The sequence below is a fragment of the Crocodylus porosus genome, unplaced genomic scaffold, assembly GCF_001723895.1.
Source record: "Crocodylus porosus isolate Cpor-Errol unplaced genomic scaffold, CroPor_comp1, whole genome shotgun sequence".
NCBI lineage: Eukaryota > Metazoa > Chordata > Crocodylia > Crocodylidae > Crocodylus > Crocodylus porosus.
The window spans coordinates 23,330,315-23,351,533 of NW_017728949.1; the positions used below are offsets into that span (position 1 = coordinate 23,330,315).

The 21,219-nt window shown below is 42.5% G+C and overlaps 1 protein-coding gene across 1 annotated transcript in view; it reads right to left on the reverse strand.

Moving 5' to 3' along the window:
• PLCL1 (phospholipase C like 1) overlaps positions 1-21,219 on the reverse strand; it is a 339,376-nt gene that overhangs the window by 68,975 nt on the left and 249,182 nt on the right. The window contains exon 2 of the mRNA XM_019554294.1: positions 471-2,942. Within this exon, the coding sequence (XP_019409839.1) occupies positions 471-2,891 (2,421 nt within the window). The 5' untranslated portion in view covers positions 2,892-2,942. The remainder of the gene's footprint in view (positions 1-470; positions 2,943-21,219) is intronic.

Sequence of the window (21,219 nt, forward strand, 5' to 3'; positions counted from 1 at the left end):
CAAATTTGAACAGGGTGCTTTTTTACCCCCTTGTCCAAGTCGCTGATGAAGATATTGTACAGTGCGGGCCTGAGGACGGAGCCCTGCGGATCCCTACTGCCCACATCCCTCCAGGCTGAAAATGACCCGTCCACCACCACTCTCTGGGTGCGGCCCTCCAGCCAGTTGGCAACCCAATTGACTGTGTGGGTGTTGACACCACAGTCCCGCAGTTTCTTAATGAGAACAGGGGGAGAGACAGTGTCAAAGGCCTTCTGAAAGTCCAGGAAGACTGTTACAGGTTTAAACCAGTTCCTGATCACTTAGAAGTGGTTTATGTTTAACTTCTGTCCCTAGCCCAAGAGTTAGATGCTGTGTTAATTAGGCAGGTAAGATACAGAAGCATATCCATTTACTTTAAAAGCATTACACTAAGATCACAATCCTGCAAGTGTTCAGAACAAAGCAATTCTGAAGTAAACTTCTCTTACCTGCATATTTTCCCTCATGTCAGTTGCTTCTCGTAATGGATGTACTGCTAGTTTAAAGATGTCATCAATAGTCTTAAAGCCTGTGTTCCTCAGCATGATATACTCTCTTGCTTTCTTTCCTATTCTCACGGACAAGCTACGCTTTTGTGCCTTTCCTCCTCCACTTCGATTAGTTATTGCAATGTGAACAAAAAGTGTAACATGCTCCATGATATCTCCAACAAAAGAGCGCAGGGGTATATGCCGATATCCTGGCTGTAAACATTCAAGTGGTATAGTATACTGACCTATAAACTCATCACCAATATAGTCATCATCCAAAACAACAAAACGGATCATAGCAAGTTCTGGCAGATTTATTTGGAACTCAAAACTTTCATCAAAAATAGGATTATCACTGTTTTGCTGAACAGTTTTAGTTCTTTGTTCAGTACAGTCTGCCGGAATTCCATGTATTTCTATGCAAACATATGGGTCTATGACATCCCCTTTTGCACAAGCTCCCTTGGGTTTTGGAAAGTTCTGTCCACTGATAATTTTCACATGTAGAACTTGAGGAGAAACCCCTGGAAGAATGCCCTTTGTATTCGCGCTGAAATAAGACACTTCATCACGCATAACAGAAGGTCTAAGGACATATCCACATCCTCCATTCTGGAGAAACCAGCCAGTATGTAGATCCATCATGGGTCCTGGTGTCTGGTAGTTCATTGCCACAATCTGGCAACCACAATTCCAAAAATCTTGAGGATTTAAGTTACTGGAATCTATCCTCATAGCACTTGGATATACCCTTGATAAAAGCTTTTTGTTGTAATTAACAAAGTCTTCTGGATACTCATTTGCAACTCTGTTGGCTTCTGCCTCGCTAAAAGAACAGATTTCCCAATAATTTTGACTTTTCATAGATGTCTCAAAATCTTTGTACCGGACAGATTTGCACAAAGATACCAAATCAGAGAGTTCCCTGCAGAGCCAGATCAGCCTTGGTGCACTACTGTAGTCTTCAGACATCCTTCGAGATATTTCAGCCTCTTCATCTTCATCAGTTACTTCTCCTTCTAATATATCCTCGTCAGGGGGAAGCTTCTTCCCTTTCACAATGATCTTCGTTTTCAGTTTCTCTGGTGATGGGAGGTAGGTTTCTGATGGTGAAGGTGCTTCTGTGTACAATTTGTTTCCAAATATCCTCTTCATGTGTTGAACCATTACCTTCTGTTGTTGTACTGAACAGTGATTACCCAAGCAGAGAATGAGAGGGTATTCGGAAGAAATGAAAGCTAATTTGTTTATTACTTCAATAACACTTCGAAAGGCAAGTGGTGATGTCATGTTATTACGATTACAGATGATGGGCTCATTATCTGGACCATCACAAACATCAAGTTCAATACTCCTACAGCTCATCTTTAAAGCCCTAACATAACCATTAATATCAGCAGGTCCTCTGAGCTGGTCTTCTATTAGATATGTATTGTGAGATGCATTGATATAGTAATGTGATAAAGGCTGGGTCATGTCTTGGACAACTTTTTTGTGTTCAGGGTCAAAAATGTCACATTCTGGGGATAACAAATACTGAGTAAATCCATCAATAGCAAGAAATCCTTTCAACCGTCCTTCCTGAGAAAGCTCATATCTGCGGATAATATCTAGACACATTTCTTCTGTGATATGTGTCACTCCTTGCTCAGCTTCTAAAAACAGCATGAGGTCATTGGCATCTAAATATTCCTTGTTTTTTGATATCTGCACTAGTAAGAAATACACCTCAGGTCTTGTGCAAAGTTCACTGAATGCTTCACAGAATTCCTCTTTAGTTACTCGAGTTGTGAGTTTTTCTTTACTCCTCTGGATTTCCTTAAATTTTAACCTAATCTTTGATTCCTTTAGAGTAGGATTAAGCTGTTTTATTAACTCTACAGATGTATCTTCCAACATTATACCATTGCCGTCTACATCTGCAGCATCAAATACCGTTTTTAGCCACACAAACCGAGGAGTATTATGGCTGCTTTCCATCAAATCTAGAGGTTGCTTGCTACGTGAAACCAAGTAACGCAAACCCGACACCCAAATATTGGCCACATCAGCTGAATTGGCAACCAGGTCTAGAGATTCATAGTTCTCCCCATGAATTAGAGAGAGAGCACAGTCCTCAGAAATCTGGTCCGCAAGTCCATTGTTCCTGAATGTTTCAGTGTTTTTCCCTGGTCTGATCTCTTTTATAGCAGAGATATCAAGCTTAGCTTTGTCAAGATCTTTCTTGGAAGGTTCCCACCGAAGAGCTTGCAAGTCAGGGTCTAAAGTGAAAAAACGATTATAAATCCGGGAATTTGGACGAACTTTCTTCAGTTCACATCCAGCCTGCATAAAGCTGATACAGTCACTAGCACTGCTTATCTTCTTCTCGGATGGCATGCTGCTGAAGGACACAGTTTTCTTTCTTCCACATTTTTGGTTTGAAGGATCCTATGAAATAAAATAAAGTATTTTTTTAGCCATTTAATATATATAAATTGAATGTCAAAACTCAATATGTTATTTCTTCCCATAACTAACCTCTCTACTAAGCTAGACACTATAATGATATAGGGCCTTAGTTGATTGCAACAAAGCTGTAGAGTTTTATGAACAAATAACATTTCTCACTGGTGACAATGGCAAGTGATTTCATGGACACTTCTGATGCAGTGTGAGAGAAGCTGAACTTGGGAGGGTTGTGCTGAGCAGGCAAGAGCTTGAGAACTATATAATTAAGCATAGGGGTTGCTATAAGGGTCCAGGAAGTCTAGAAAAAGCCTGCAGCAGCCTCAGGGTACAGGTGTGAGTGAGCATGAAATAGAGCAAGGTGTTCTTTGAGTAGATAAGAAAGCCTAAGTGTTTGTGGGAAGGATGGCCTTACCCTCTTTTTGACTGTCTTCTCAACCCCACCCCACCTTTTAAGCACTACTGTAGCCTCAAGAAAGCAAAGAGCAGGAGCCAAACCCTTCAAAATCTATCCCCAATGTTATGAGTTTATTTTACAGAAATATCAACCATGGTTTTAGGTTGTGACGTGACTTTCTAACTCTCTTGTACTCCTCTGCCAAAATGTGTGTGATAATTTTGATTGAAATGTCAACATTTATTGCACACAAAACTCTTTCTAGCTGGGAAAACTGCCAAACATTTCATATTATATTACTATCTTGATTTTCTTCCCTTCTGCTTGCCCATATGACCCTCATTTTTTACTCCTGTCCTATGGCTGCAGAGTGAAGCTGGAAAATTAACAATGAGCATCCAAGATGTATAATGAATTCTTCCTGTGTACAAAATATTCAAATTATATATGAGAGTTGCAAAAACAATGTTCTATTATTTGGTGAAGAAAGTGTATTTAGAATCTTTTACTTTTAAAAAAAGAATAGATTTTCACACATTCAAAATGTTCCACAAATAAATTATTTCATTCTATAAGGAAATTTTAGAGGAAATTGTCATTTTCATTAAGTTTCTCTGCTTTCATATTTGAAAGCAACTGCTGGGTTTTAGTGAGTGTCATGTAAGCAACATAATTATTGTGCAACACTAGTGTGCTATCTCTACAGAAGACTTTTTCATATCTGCTGATCTGTTCAATCAATTCAAGTCTAATCCACAGGATTAATTGTGTAAAATGAATATGACATGGATGTTATTGCAACTGATATGATTATCTTAATTGGGATTAACAATTAATCACTCTGAACTACAGTATAATACTGTGAAGAGAAAACTATGCAATTTATAAGTGTAAACTGATCCAAGACTGAGTTTATAAACTGCCCCAAGTGTTCTTCATTGGGTCACCATCATATCAAATTCTTGGAACAGTTTCAAAATTAAAGTTGCCAAATTTGTTTGTAATGCAGATTTACTAGAAAGATTTCATTCATAATGATCAAAAACATATTTATGCAAGCTTTGCAAGTGTTTCATGCTTAAAAAATGTGCCCTTACATTATTTCAACTATAACTTTATTAAATCTAAATTAAAGGACAGACTTTCTTCTAGAAACATATGTCTATCTACCTCCCTTTCTCAAAACAATTGAATTTACCCTACTCATCCAGTGCTTGAATATATTAAGTGAAGGACACTTGAGTGACCCATCCTTTTTCTTATTCTATAATTTACTTATTTAGAACAAAACAACATTTACTAACAGATCAGCCTGCTTCCAGCCCAAAGATTCTCTGGAAAAATTAGATATTTTTTTTTAGCCAGATGAATAAAAACATTTAAAAGAAACATAAGACAAAGACAGAAACAACCCATCTCCTCAGAATGACACGTCAGAATATGGCCTCGCCTCTGGCCCCGGACCACGTCTCTAACGAGGGAGTTAAGGATTCTGTTGGTACAGGGCAGCCGAGTCTCACTCACTCAGCCATTAGGAAATGGTTTAACACAGAGCTGTACTGTAGCTTCCTAAATTACACCTAGAAACTATCCATCCTATTTCTCACAGACACTGGCCAATACCAGGGGGCTTAACTTCATCTTTCTCTCACTGGAAGTCCTATACTGAGCTTAGCTCAAATGAACCCAGGAACTAAAGCCAATATCATTAGAATCTTACTTTTTATTTTTAATTAATCCAATTTTTATATTTTATCCTTATAACAGAAGACATGAAACTAAAATTACTTCTATGCTTCAGTTTCTCTACTACCCATACTTCATATTCTAGGTGACTTTTCACTCCAAAATAGGAATGCTCACAACTGCCTAACAAACTAAAAAGCTGCCAAGATTTTACATGAACACTAGCAACCCTGCTTTCTTCTGCCAAAGGTATTTATACTGCAGACTATCTGAAAACTCTCCAGTGTGTTCCACACAGAAACAAATCTTTTCTTAAACCACAACACACACAGGATTAGAAAGCACAATGTGCCGATACACTTTAAACCAGCAAGAATCAGTGGAACTTCATCCAAGACGCCAAGCAAGGTAAAACAGATTTACAAAATAATAACTGACATAAGACTTTGAGTCATGCCAAGGTATTTGAACCAATAATGCTTAGTTCATTAGCGCAAAGAAAGAACGAAAAGAAAGAAAAAACTGCTTAATCAGAAACCCTCATGAAATCATGATAAACAGTGTCACCCTCCTGACAACCATCCTCACATTGGCCTGGAGGATTTAAGCTTGCCCCCGGCTTCATTTTAAACATTGCGCTAGATTTCTCCCTGACAGTCATTTCATTCTTCAGTTCCCAGCTCCAGGTAAATTTAAGTTTCACCCTCATGTGCACAAGGCCCACTGTCCTCCTTAAACAATGTGATGGGCTATGAAGTGGAGCAGCTGTATAGAAAGATCTGTCCATCCATCAGTGGCTGCAAAAGGGTGTCTCTATCAGCTCTCCATAAACTAGTGTGGAGACAGCCATGAGGAGCAGGTTCCAGGAGCTACTACAGGTTCTCTGACAGCACAACACAGACCAAAGGCACAGAGAGGCCACAGCAAATCCTCAACCCTAATTCGGAGACAAAATTCATCCCCAAAGGCCTGCCCCACTCTCTCCACAGAAAACCTGACCACTCTGGCTGCATGCAGCGAAATGAATGGAGTGCAGAAACTGCTTATCTTAAACAAATTTTCTGTAGAAGCTCTGTGCCTCTTGGTGTAACAAAGAACTCCTGAAGAGTCATTTCTTTGCACCACTGTCAGCTATTGTTCTACAGAGAGCTCACTGAGTCAAAGTTGACCCGTTTTCACATAGGTCAATGATCATTCCAGTTTTACCGTTTCAACCATAACAGCAGCATCAGGTTTCTGTACACAGCAGTGCACAGCTTCTTAAAAGAATATGTTTTCTTAGCCCCAGGCACATATTGCCTTCAAATGTTCTCCCATTATAAACCAAAACCACCCCAAATCCCTCAAGGTTTTAAAGCCTCCATTTTTCTTGTTGTAAGCGTATCTTGAAACTGGGAAGAATCAAATCTCTCTCCTCTAAGTATAAACAGATCTCTGCTACTGGGTTCAGATTGGCTTGTTATCTCCCTCATGTATGGCAAAGCACAGTAAATCTGATATGCACTTTAGAAGGGATAGGGAACTATACCTTCCTTCACAGTATTGGCTACTGGCAGAAAAAAAAAGGATTTGAGTGTCCAAAGATCTGATCCAGCAGATCAGTGGTTAGCGTACCATGTACAAACAATCCTGAATATCAACCTATTAGTAATATTAATTACAGAGATGCATCAATACATCAGTCCCATATTGGATCGGCACCGATACAGGGAAAATTGAAAACATCAGAAATCAGCTTTTTTTGGCTGATGCAGCTGACAATGTGACCAATAAACACCTTTTGCATGCGCACAGCCACAGCATGCATGGGGCCAGCAGCACAGCCCAGCAGCTTAGAGACCAGCATCTGGCTGGTAAGTCTGTTGTGGGGGAAAGGGGGTGCAGATCAAGGCCCCCACAGTGAGGGAGAGAATGGGGCTGGGGCAGGTACTGATCAGTTGGGGTGGGGTGGGGTGGGGGTCAGGACAGAGCCACAAGTGGCTCAACTGGGGGGCACGGAGGGAGGAAGTTCCCACCCCTGCACACACCCCAGGAGAACATGGGGGGCATGTGCCCCCAGATCTACACATGGGGCTAGGGCAGGCTGCCACTGTGGGCTGTGGCCAGGGGCTGCGCCAGGGTCTTCCTAGAGGGGTCTGGGCCGGGCTGCGCTGTGCTCAGGGTGTCCTGCACTCAGGGTGCACGGCAGCCTGATCCCAGGCTCTCCCTGCACTGGCAAGAAGCAAGCTCCCACAACTGGGATCCCCCTCAGGTTAGGGGCTCCAACCCATAGGGGATGTCTCATGCACCCCCAGTACTAGGAGACAACACCAGCCACAGTCTCTAAGACTCAGGGGTAGATTCACAGATTGTAGAGTCAGAAGGGACCACAATGGAGCATCGTGTCTAACCCCCTGCCCCTGGCAGGAAAGAGGACAGAGGTCAGATGACCCAGTCAGGTGCCTATCTAGCCTCCTCTTGAAGACATCCAAGTTAGGTGATAGTACCACCTCTCTTGGAAGCCCATTCCAGATTCTGGCCACCCTTACTGTAAAACATTTCTTCCTAATGTCTAACCTAAATCTACTCTACACTAGTTTGCACCCATTATTCCTAGTTACTCCCTGGGGCACTCTGGTAAACAGTGCATCACCAATTCCCTGCAGTCCTCCATTGATAAACTTATAGGCAGCTTCAAGGTCTCCCCTCAGACGTCTCTTGTGAAAGCTGAAGAGATCCAGATCTCTCAACCTCCCCTGCAGGGTCTTTCATGGAGGCCACTAATGATGTGAGTGGCACTCCTCTGAACACTCTCCAGATTCTGCATGTCCCTCTTGAAGTGCAGCACCCAAAACTGGACACAGTACTCCAACTGTGACCTGACCAATGCTGCATAGAGGGGGAGCATCACCTCCCTTGATTTGTTGATCATGCACCTGCTAATATACAAAGTGCGATGTGATGGCCTTGTTGACAGCCTCGTTACACTGCCAGTTCATGTTCATCTTGGAGTCATCTATGACTCCAGGATCTTTTTCAGCTGCTGAGCTGCTGAGGAGGTCATCCCCCAACCTATAGGTATGCTGGTACATGAAACCCAAAGGCCTGGAGGATTGTGGCAGCTCTGACTCCCTCAGACAAGAGGTTTTACACACTCCTGAGGCCAGGATACTTTGCCAGTCATGATCTCCCCCACCCTGAGTTTTTCAAATTAGTACACATTTTTGAGGTCTAACTTCATAGCTGGATGGAGCTTGTTATGGTGTGATAGCTATTCTGCTGGTTTTAAGGTAACTTCACAATTATGCAATTAATTGCACAATACCTGTAACACGTAGAGGGGGCCTCAGTAAGAACAGCAGCTACTAGCAAGAAGGGCTCAATCATTACAAATTCATAATACCAGCCCAGAAGTGGCAACCTTCCCAGGTACTCCATCCCTTAAGTAAAGGAGTAGAGGCTGAGCTACATCCCTGACTTGAAGTTCAGAGCAGGTCTGAAAAAAGAGCAGTTTTTAAGAGGTGAGGAAGTTCTGTTAAGTAACTGAATCCATCCCCATGTCATGGCAGGTTTTCACAAGAAATACAGTTCATTGTTTCAGCTCTGTAGCACCCCTGTGAACACTATCAATGTTTTTTGTAGAAAAACTGAGGGACGTGAATTAGATGATTTGTTTATCAGAGCTGGGATTTAGAGTGCTTCCCAGGCCTGTATACTACCAAGTAAACAATAATATCCTAAGGGCTTAAGTGCAAGCACTTCAACATATGTTTAACTTTAAGCACATGAATCAAGGTCAAAGGTCCACCAGAGCCTAAAATCCCACTGGACTAGTGTTGTTAATGTTCACCAGTTTCTGTAGCCAGGAGCCAGGGAGTATTCTGGCCACAAAAGACACCTACTACAAGGAGTGATGGGGCTGGTGTCACATTCAGCCTCCTTTGATTTCTCAGCCCAAGAAACCAAGCAACCATTTACAGCTGGGTCAACTGGAACCAGCTTTTGGCATGAGTCAAGAGCAGGGCTCAAACTCACTTCTGGAGTCATAGCAAAATGCCTTTCCTGCTCTGTCATGACTCCAAAAAAGTCATGTGAATAGCCTCACTGAATTCAACTGAAGTTAAGCTCACCTGTGTTCACAAAATTAAAGCCTTACTAATTAGCTCTACAGGAAAATGTTTCATATTTCAGAGATCAGCAAGCTCCCAAAATTGTCAAGATTCTCTTACTGAATGGGTGGGTCTTCCTTCTAAGAAGTACAGAATATGTAAACACTGTCATCAACAGCTATGGGAAACTCCACCCCACCAACCTAATCTCTGACCAAGCTATATTTTTGCTGTTTAAATCAAAGAGCTAATTGAAACAATTGCATGGGGTTCAAAACAAACAAAGCCAAGTTTCCCCCAGCCCCACCAACCAAACTAACAGAACACAAATTATCAAGTTTCAAGTCAAGAACTTAGAGCACTAACAATAACCACACAGTAAACCTACACGAGACTCTCAAGTTCATGCTGTTAGAGAGCACAAAATTTATCTAAAATGTCAACAATAATAGAAGTTCCCTTAAAGACCTTTCTTTAAAGGGAGGATTCCCTTAAAGAAATACAAAAGAGCAAATTCACCACACTACACAGGACACAGCTGAAGCCCTGTGAAAGCTGTAGGACCCCTGTGAAGAGATCAGAAAGTTATTGCTAAATGCAGAAAGCTCAACTTAGTAAACGCAGTTAAGAGAGCGGTCAGCAAATGCACTGATTTCTCTCAGGTCATGCACATCATAATGGGATATCATGGGAAAACTCCAGTTGTTCCAAGAAAAGAGAAGCTCAAATGACCTGATGCATCCCCTTGTCCTAAACCAGGAAACTTGACCCTGGTCTCACTCCAAGACAGTTGCACCATGGGAGACGCGTAGTTTCTTCTCAGGACAGCTGCTCATTTGTACACAGTTACCTCAAGGCAGTCAACTCCCAGGTTTTGCCGTGAAGTCCCCTATCCTGAGGCAACTCTTGTCCACTAGACCAGTGGCTTTTAACTAGAGAGCTACAGACGCCCCAAACAAGGGGTTCAAAGGCAGATATGGGCAGTGGACCAGCCACCCACAAACACCCCCATAACACTAGGCAGTGTCACATTGAAATCACATTCCCTGGTTGAAAATAACTGTTATGCTGCCTCAGCTTACCTCGGTGGTTCTCAACCCTGCATGCTCCTGTCTATATTAGGGTTATCTGATAAACCTAAAGCAGGAAGAAGTAGAGGTATAGCTAATGTGTTTCATGCCCTGGGCAAAACTCCCCTGTGACCCTGGAGGAGGCAGGGGGCAAGGAAGGTGGGTCTCTGCACCTGGCTCCTCCAGCCAGAAGACACAAAGTAGTGCTTCAGTTGAGCCTGGCTCCTTTGGCCAGGCAGTGCAAGGGGTTGCAGCTGGAGCAAGCCCTCTTGCCACAGCCCTTCCTCGTCCAAGCTCACAAGTTCATCCTGGAAACAGAGGGGTGCAGGACAGTCCCATGTGCCTGCTATCCCTCTGTTTCCATGAGGAGCATGTGAGGCAGACTGAGAAGGGCTGTGTGAAGAACAAGTGCTCCATCTGCAGCTACTTCCCAATCTGGCTTTTCAGAAGGCATTCTGGGCAGTCCCACTTGGCCACAGTGGCACTTGTGCCACAGTATGACTCGAAGGGTCTTGTGGCAGCCCAGTTGAGAACCACTGTTCTAAAGCCTGCCTGGCAAGAGGACCACAAGGGAGGTTGTCTGAGTGAGAGCGGGGAAGTTGTAGAGGGGAGGCTGGCTGTGGGATCAAGAAGACTGAAAAAAACAACAGTACTAAAGCCAGGCTATCCCTTAAAATATAAATAACTAATGTCAAAACAGGCCACAATTAGTTGCTAGTATATAATTTTTGGAATTTAAAAATGGAACCTGTAGTTTTATACCCTGAACCCAAACCATAATTTTCAGAAAACCTCCCAGTGTGGATTATTTCTTACACTTTCAGTTTTCACTATAGTCTCAGTTACTAAAATGAATCAGTGGGCCAAACTTCCTGTAATCTTTTACCAAAGTTGTCAAATATTGTTGCAGGGTCTTATATGAGTTAACTACTATGCTAACTGAGTGGCATTGTAGTAGGGGTGTGTGAAGCCGGCCCTATTTGATTCGGATTCAGATTCAGCCTGAATCAGGGACAGTGATTCAATCAGTTGATTCAGATCACTGTCCCTGATTTGGTTCAGCTGAATCCGAATCTGAAGATTCAATGCTGATTCAGAAAATCACAATTCGGACATAGACACAGCTTTAAATGTTTTTACTACATACCTCAAGGTACCAGCATGGCTTGTGAATGCTGTGATGATGTGGGGGAAGAAGCATCCCACGGGAGTAGTGGGGGAGGCTTCCACATGTTCAATGGTGAACCCAGAAGTGGACCAGGGAGCGCGCAGGGCCCCCCCCATGTTTCCCCAGCTCAGCAATCAGGTCCACTTCTGGGTCTGCTGCCAAGCGCACTGGGGAGCCCCCCACACTCCTATGGGATGCTCCATGTGCGCCAGCATTCACTAGCCACCTGCTACCTTGAGGTATGTAGAAAAAACATTTAAAGCCATGTCTATGTCCGAATTACCGAAATCTCTCCGAATCAATTCAGAGAGTTCCAATTCAATTTGGTAAGATTAATGGGTGCTCCAATTCGATTCAAATTAGGAGATTCGGCCGAATTGAGCCGAATCTCCGCCGAACTGAATCAGGGACCGAAGTTTCGTACAACCCTAGATTGTAGCACAAAAGTTAAGGTACTTCACTATAAATTTAACCCTTGCTCTGTACCTATGCCAAAGGTCACCCTATCTGACCCAGCTGTGAAGAAGTGCCTCGATAAAGGGTTACTTCCAAATACAGGGGATAGAATTCAATGGCTTGAGGGACCTCTTTTAGACCTATGTTCCTACCTACTTTGATTGTCTGTAAGGTATGCTCTGAAGGACTGTCTAGAGAATCCATCAGCTTATGAAAAGAGAACTTAATGTGAAAGACCAAATATAGCCCTCATTACTGTACTGTACTGTAGTATATAGAGGCAAGACTCCTGCTTATTTCAGACTTTCCTGAGAACAGACTGAATAAAAATGGTGGGATTTGATCCAAAATCCAACATATTAGTTCTTGAAAATTCAAAAACACTCTTGTTCAGAATAGTTTACCAGATAACTTCATGTCTTGTTAACCTTGATGCCTTGATAAGCAAATGAAGAAGAGCATCAGGAAGGCAGATAACTATGAAATGCCTTTGGAAATCTCTCTCTAACTTACTTAGGTGACCAACGAAGCAGATGGGCATCAGTGAAGTTTTAGAAGTACCTGGGTACCCGCTTCCCATAAATTAGCTAACATAATTGTTCATACAGTTCTACACACAGATTCCCTGCCATATTTTCTATTCATGAGAAAGCAATTACAAGGAGATCTTAGCATATAGAAGAGAAAAGGAGTACAAGGAGTATTATCTAGAATTGTAATAAGATCAGCATTTACAGTGCCCTTCTCAGGAGACCCAGAGAACAGACAGATGCAAGAGAAAGAAAGAGACAGAGAGGAAGGAGTGTCACCAGGAGCTGTAATAATAGCTTTGCACTGAACCACTCATCAAAAGGAGAGAAAAGTGTCGTTTTTCTGAATGGCCACCCTGAGGGGACAAAAAAAAAATCAGGCAAAATGAAGACAATGGCTTAACAATTCTGAAACACTGAATAGTCCTCCTTTGGAGTTCAATGGAAGGCAAGATTATAATGACTTCTCTGCTTGCCTCTTCCTCAGCAGCACTCAAAAGCTCTTTGAATATCAGAGTACTGGATTTCAGGGTGGACAGAAAAGACAGGAGAAAAATTCTTGAGAAAAATTTTTGAAGCAAGCTCATCTACTAAAGGAATATTGTTTTTATTGCTAATCTTTTCAAACTTCCTCAGTTTTACATTGCATGATTAGAAATACTTCAGGATAAATGACAGCAAAGAAAAAAACATTTCCTGGAAATAGGATTTAAATAATGCAAACTGCTTTATTCTCCTGGGTGCTGCAATAGTAAAGCTACTCATTTAGACTCAATACTACAATCATATCTGGAAAACAGGAGTCAAGGAGATTCACAGATGAACAAATGAGTACCCATTCATTTGATGCTTGTAAAAATCATATCACCTAGGGCCTAATTCTGCCACTCTTATTTATGTGGAATAACACTTCATTCTGCAACCAAATCTCATAGATCCTCGCAGGGATCTTTGCTGGACAAGTTACTGTTTAGCGGGTGCACCTACACATGTTGTTAAGACAGCATGTTTGCACATGGCACCTTAAATGCTACACACAGATGCTCATGGCATCTTAATAGCACATGCAGATGCTCTAACTGCTGCCGTCTGGGGTGCATGTGCAGACACTGTGCCTGGGATTGCAGCAGTTTGAGCTGGGGAGGAGCAGCTACAGGCTGGCAGAGGGCACAGGGGGTCAGCCCCAGGCTCCAGGAGGTGGCATCAGAGCTGGAAGGGGCATGAGAGTGCCCCAGTGTGCAGACCCCTTTGGTTAGGCAGCAGGCGGGTTCTGGACCCTCTGCTGCCTGGGCTAACCAGGCACAACATGCACCCAGGTCAGCGTTTAAACGTACATTTAGGTGCAGTTATATTCACTGCCATAAGATAGTACTGTCCCTGACAATAATATCTTACAGTGGTAAAAATCAGTTTGCTGTGGTCTAATAGCATCACACATGTAGACTGTGACACTTTACACCACAGCAAATTAGTCTACTGAGCAGTTAAGCATATGTGTAGATGTACCCAGTATGTGTAAAGGTGGTATAGTCTAACCAATCTACATAACTTGGATAATGAATCATCCAATAGTGATCTACTGAGGAGACAAACTTCCCTACATGAGCAGACTCTCAAAACCTACCCTTATACATTTGCAGCAAAAGACCCATGTGATGGAGAGGGCTTTGCACAGTTTCTCGCTTGCTTACACTAAAGAATCGAGCCTATTTCGTGTCTAGTAACAGAGTTCCTAGGAATCACATTTAATTAAAATTATAGGCCTTTAGTTTGGAGGGAAGAAGGCAAAATTCACTTGTTACTCACACAGGCCAAGTGAATTGGCTGGGACAGAGAGCTCAGATGAAACAGAATTTGCCAAACCCAACCAATGGCAAGCTGTGGTACAGCAAATTTGTAGGGATTTTGGAGCACAGGAGTTACAGAGGGATGGATTCAGCATTCTGCAACCTATTCAGTCCAAAGCAATTATCTTCCTCAAATCCCTGCTGCTCACACAGCTGTTATGCCCAGGCAGTATAGGCATTAAGTGCTACAGGGAACCATCAGGGTACCCTTCCTCCTTAGGTCAGGTTCTCCTGAAAACTTCACACAGTAGAAAGTCTCCTATTGCATCAATTCCCTCCTAGCAAAAAACAGGCCTCCAATTACCTCTTAATGCCCCACTTAAATCCTATATTATACCTAAGTACTCTGTCTGCTTTTAGCATATAATGCTAAAAAGTCTTTGAGAGCCAGCTTTCAGGATATCCCCTTAATGACTAGAGTACAAGAAATGGACCAAATGAATCTAGGTGCTCAAACAAATTGTGAAGTAGAGAAAGACAGGATCATTTGTATTCTGCAAGTGTCCATGGAGAAGCAGTAATGGAAGGCCCTGCAACTGGCCTGAAAAGCTCTACACTAAGGATGTTCTTTCTGTCATAACTAGGTCTTTATTCTGATTGATACAAAAAAGAAAAGGGACCATAATTCAAAGTACTAAACACCCCAGCATAAATCAAGAAGATATTAATTAGCAACTAACCCCAAAACAGCCACACAACCTCCCCACCCCTTCAGATCCTTTTTCCTCCAGTGAAGACCTAAACCCTGTCAAAACCCAAGACTTTTAAAGCCTTATACTCCAAAATTAACACCTTAAATTCTATTTGGAAAAAAGCAGGAAGCGAGGATAGCTCATAGGGCTGAGATGATAAGCACTGGAGCACTGAATAATATACTGGGTTTTGTAGTAGCTGGAGTTTGATTCAATTCAAGATCTAAGTACACTTCAGGTAGAGAACAACACAGTGGTCCAGACTACAGCCAATGAAGGCCTGGATCACAGAAGCAAGATCTGTATCTGAAACAGGATCTCCTGAACAGGCAATCTAGTAAGAAGTTGTTTTGACCACTGCTACTAGAATGCAATGTAACATCTGTTGAAGGAGGAACCTAATCTGAATGGTATTCATGAATCTGGATAAGGGAATATTCCCTAAAGCTTGGTGCCCTTAATTCTTCTGAGAGATTTGCATTCTAGCATGGCAAGGAACATAAATTTATTTTATTAATGTAACCAAGTTCACAAATCTAATCTGAATGAACAGCTGGGTTTTTCTAGGCATGATAAACGGTACATGTTTTGAAATATGTAGCCCTTTTATTTAATGAATATCTATTTGCTTTGTATACAGGCAGAGAGCAAAGCAGAGGGTATTTAAAGCTCAACAGCCAGGATTTTCAACAGACAAAACAATGATCCAAGATATAGGAGATGAAAAACTCAAAGATATCAAGGTTTCAGAGTAATCCTGATGGCACAGCGTGCCATGAGTTTGGGACTCAAAAAGGAATAAAGTCTGGCTCTAAATGTAAGGTATTGCTAGAACTGCTTGTTCACTTAAAGGGTAACAAAATAACTGGAACCTCTGTAATAAAGGCTACTTTGGGAAGAAAAAAAATTAGCAGTTGAATAACAGCACATTTCAATAAAACTGTGCTGTACAACTTTATTGTTTTTTCCAATGCTAACCAGAGATCCAAAAAGTATGCACAGTGAAGACAAGGGCATATCATGGTGGTGTCCTAAGATGAAGGAACTGAGAAATGTCCTACCATCATTGTTTGTAATGAGATTTGAAAGTAGTTTGCTACATTAATGTGGAGGGTATGCCTACTCTGGTGTCATTCCAGCCCACAGCGACATATCCAAACCAACTGTTAAAGCAGCTAGCTCAGGAACCACTAGCAGGGTAGCCACAATAATATGGAAATGAACATAGGCTAACTGTCCAAGTGTTTATCCAGCTTCACAGCTTGTGATTAGTCTTGGTCTTGTGATACTACAGAGCCATTTGACTTATTTGTGCCATCATCATCATATGGCATCATTCCATTCCAACAGTAATTCAGGAGGATGTTAAAAAGCCACAAAAATCAAAAACAATTTTTCACACAACTGCTATGCTCAGGCAGTGTAGGCATTAAGTGCTACAGGAAACCATCAGTGTACGCTTCCTCCTTAGGTCAAGTTCTCCTGAAAACTCCATACAATAGAAAGTATCAGCAACAATCACTACATGCCCGGTCTGGAATATTCCCATCCTGACTAGATCAGTACACTGTTCTTGATGGTACTCCTTCCAGATCAGCTAGACAGTTTTAAATTAGATGGGCCAAATAAGAGTTTTAAAAGAGCTGACTAAGAAACTCATGGATCATAAATACTGATTTTCATACAGGTCTTAAGAAGCTGGGGAATGTCTAGAAGGGCGTGCAAACAAACCTTGTATTTAAAAGGGTTAGCCTGGTGTAGCAGGGCACCAAGGTGCCTGCTACTTTTGGAGCAGTGAGGAAGGCGCCCAGCTGCGGGTTACCATGGCAACCGGAGGCAGCCAGTGACCCACACCTGCTAGTGGTCAGCTGACCGGAAGGGGCAGGGCCTGGCTCCCATTTAAACCCCAGGGCTGAGGCCAAGTGGGCAGTTCCCTGCTGGCAGCCAAGGGGAAAGGAGCTCTGCGTGAGCAAGCAAAGGGGAGAGGCCTGACTATACAAGCAGCCTAATACTGGTGAGAGATGGAACACCCTTAGTATGGCTGGAATAATGTTTTAGCAGAGCAAGAGAATTTATGTTATAGCCCAGGGGCTTGTGTTTTGTTTGCTGTTTAATACCAGAGGTTTGGGTGAGGCTATTAGGGGTTGGAAGAGGCCTCATACGGGACCCATTGCAACATGGAGATCCCAGCCCCAGAGAGGGGGCAATGAGATGCCCCAGACTGGAGAAGACTACAGTCTCAGAGTTTAACCCTGTTTGGTGGGTTCTGGTTGAGGAGGCCTAGCTAGAGAAAACAGGGGTCAGACCCGGGTGGGCAAAAGACCCCAACATACAAAATATAATAGGCAGTCTCCCGCTCATAAGAACAACAACAATGATTTCCATCAAGACGTGGCAGGCGGTTAGAGGGCAGGACATAATAGTTCCAAAACAGAGTCCAAGGGCACCCCACGTAAACCGCAGTTTAACAGGGAAGATGGCGCTGGGGAGGGCAACCTGTTATACCTGGCAATTATGGCTTTGTCAGCCTAACATAGATATCAGACAAATAATGGGATGGCCAATACAGCCATTACTAAAATAAGATTGGTAATGGCAACCAACATGCATTTATAGGAGACAGAACTTGCCAAACTAGCTGCTTTTTAATGAGATTACAAATATGGTTGATTAATATACAGAGACTTCTGTAAAATATTTGACTCTTACTGCATAGTATTTTAATTAAGAAATTGCCTATCCACTCTACATAAAGATATTTGAGAAAGTTAATCCAAATTAACTAACAGTATGAATTTAAAAGTAGATTAAGTGGAATAGCATCCAAAGTAAAATTAATCCACATTAACAGTTCATTCATCATAATTTTCCAAAGCATGCCTATATAAACAAGCCCTAAAAGAGAGTCAAGTGGGTGACCAATCACAGTCTACTAAAACCTATCTAAAGAACAGAAATGTAACAGATGGCTCTTCAGACAAAGATATAACAAGATCCAATGGTTGAAGTTTAAAACAAGACATGTTAAAGCTGAAATGCAAGTCACTTTTTCTTTTCTTTTTTCAACAGTGATGGTACTTAATCACACAATTTAGTGAAGAACTGTGGTGCATTCTCTATTGCTGGAAATCTTTAAATCAGAACTGTATGTTTTTCTAAAAGATATACTTGAGTTCAAACTGGAAATCAATCAAGGAAACCCAACAGAGTATGCTAAATATATGAGGTAAGACTAAATCATAATGGTCTCTTTTGAATTTATATTAAGTATCCTAAAATTTTCAGATTAAACTATTAAATATGATTGTTTGTCCTGTGCTTTGACATCATGATACCATTATTTCCAGTTGGTCCTCAAACAATACAAACAGTTTAATTTCATTCAGACTCTTACCACAATCCCCCATGAGTATAGTATAAAATTCAATAAACCACCCAAACCCTAATGTCTTAATCATATTATTTTTAAAGTCCTTTTTAATAACTAATTTACTCATTTGTCTTTTTTATGATGAGTCGTATCATTTCTGGTCCTTAAATTTATCAATGAAATATCAAAAACTAATCAAAAATTTAACAAAAGTGTTCCTACAATTAAGATGTTACTGGAAACTGAAGAGCCATAAATTACTAATTCAATTTTAAGTGGAGAATAAAGAGAAAAAAATAAATATTTTTGCAACAAGTTGTAGATGCGTCAATCCGTCTATAATGCATGTGAGAAGTGAAATCTGGCCTCAAGCTTGGTGCTTAAAGGTCCCAGACTTCCATCAGAAAAAAAATAAAACTTCTAGCATATCTGACAGCCACAGGCATAAAAAAGTCATAACTTGTTTTTATCAAGTTGGGGAAGTGTCCTGGAAATGTAGGAGCTTTTACAGCTGGGTGATGCAGTGTCTTCAGAGCAGCACATGTAGCATCTCCATTGAAAGACACAGATTTCCTACATCAGTTATCTGAGAACCAAATATTGCCAAGTCCAGGTTGAAGCTGGAAGCCATGACATGATTGGGTGTGTGGTGTTGTGATGTTTTTGTTTTGGTTGTGTTGTTTTTTTTGTTTTGTGTGATTTGTTTTTTTTTGCCTGAAGCAACTGTCATGACTGAGACTGTAAGTTTTCCTATTCCATCACACACTGTTGATAGAATCTATACTAATTCTTTCCAATAAGAGAAGATGGATTCATTTATTTATTTGCTATCCTTCCCAAAGAAGCTAATAGCTTATAATAAGAGAACAGAATAGCTTTATAAAACAGGAGGAAGGATAAAAACAGAAACCCACTAAACAAACCTGCCCAAATGCCTGGCCAAATGGGAAGGCCTTATAAAGTTTACTTTTGCAGTATTTCCCCTAAATAAACTGTTTAATCACCTGTTACATGTTTTGTGCTTTCAATACAATCCAACTCACTCACAATTTCCACTTCTGGGTTTCTGTCCTTGCTTAGGACAACATGCTATGTTACAGTTGCATATAAACTTGTGTCTGCTGCTTAGAACCATAATATAAAGAATAAAAAAGGAGATGGGAAGCAGTTGTATGTAAATCTTTGAAAAATGCTGCTATAACTTGACAAAAGGATCAGTGACTAGTAACCTTAAGCCTAATGTACAAATAGAACAGTTTTGCTTAGTGATAGCATAACACGTTGAATTTTCGACCTAAATGCAGAAACCCTGTACTGCCTTGTAACAGTGAGATGAGTGTTCAAGTCAACTGCAGTATCTCCCCAAGTTATAGGTGAATCTAGTAAGTGAGCAAGTACAATGTTGAGATCTTGTCATAATTGTCTGGCAGTGAAGGTGCACTGATACATAGGATCAGTACCGATATAAAGAAAATTTGCCTCCAGCTGGTCCGTCCATTGTGGAAGAAGGGGAGGGAAGGAGTGGTGGGGGCATAGATTACTGCCCCACCACAGTGAGGGCAGGGGCAGGGGAAGGTGCTGCCTGCATAGGGTGGGTGTGGGGGGAGGAGGGGGAAGCAGCTCCCACTGCTGCTTGCACCCCAGGAGGACGGGGGGTGGGGCATATGCCCCCAGATCTGTGCAGGGCAAGGTGGAGGCCAGGGCTGTGCAGGGCTCTTCTCTGTGGTGGCTGGGTTTGGAGCAGGCACCAGTGGTGCTAGGAGGATGCTGCATTCACCCCAAATTTTGCCACAGCTCAACTCCCAGCACTGCCACTGCCAGCTGCCTGGCACTACCCCAGCTCTTCCCAGAGCATGGGTGAAGGCGGGGTGTTCATCTGGTGCAGCACCGGGTAGCTGGTGGCAGTAGCACTGGGAGCGGAGCAGTGGCAAAACTGGGGGTGAATGCAGCGTCCCAGAGCTGCAAAAAGGCACATGGCCCCATGCCACACCACACTCTGGACAAACAGCACAGGTAGTGCCGGTTCCAAGGTGGGCAAGGCCATGCCACACCATGGAGGGGCTCCAACAGCAGTGGGCCCTGAGCGCCTGATGGCCACTGCTGCTCCAAGGGGGAGTTGTGGGCCCTGCAGGGGGGGATGCAACCTGTAGGGGGGCAAGGGACCCACATCTCCTAACCAGCCCCCCCCCACAATTCCCTCACACCTACCTACACACCCTCACATCCCCCTACACCCCTTCCCACCCCCCCTCCTGCAATCCCCACATCCCCCCCATCATGCCCAACTGCCAGACAGGATGAGACCTGCTGGCAGGAGCTGTGGCTGCATGGTCAGCTTTCCCCACATCCTAGTTAGTGAAGGCGTCAGGGGGAGCTCTAATTTTTCTATGATAAGAAAAACAAAAGCAAACATCAAAACGTACAGATATTTAGAATTTATTTTATTTTGATGGTAGAGAGACTGGTAGGCTTCCAAATAGCTTTAAAATTGTAAATATCAGCAAAATAGAGCCCAACTGATCTAGATAGATAGATGGATGTCTTTTGTTTTAAGTGTGGAAGAACATGGATTTGGGGGTGTTTTAAAGAGTGAATTTGGGATATTTTTACCAGAGAATTTGCAGTTTTTAAATAGGGAACACCAGGATTCCCATTAGTGAGACAGGTGGCAGGACCCAGGCAGAGATGCCTGCTCAGGGCTAGCACCTGGGGCCCAGCTGGAGGGAAAATGAGGTGGCTGAACACCTGGCCACAGCTCAAAGCAGGCCACTGCACTGAGAACATCTTCTGAGTAATAGCTGCCTAGATGGCAGGGCAGGGGCACACATGGCAGCAAAGCCACCCAAGGCCAAATGTGCAGCCATGGCCCACAGATCCAGATGCTTCTGCTGCAGCTGTGCAGCCCTGTCTGGGTCTGGTAGGCATGCAGCCTTGGGTCCACATGCTGTCACAGGT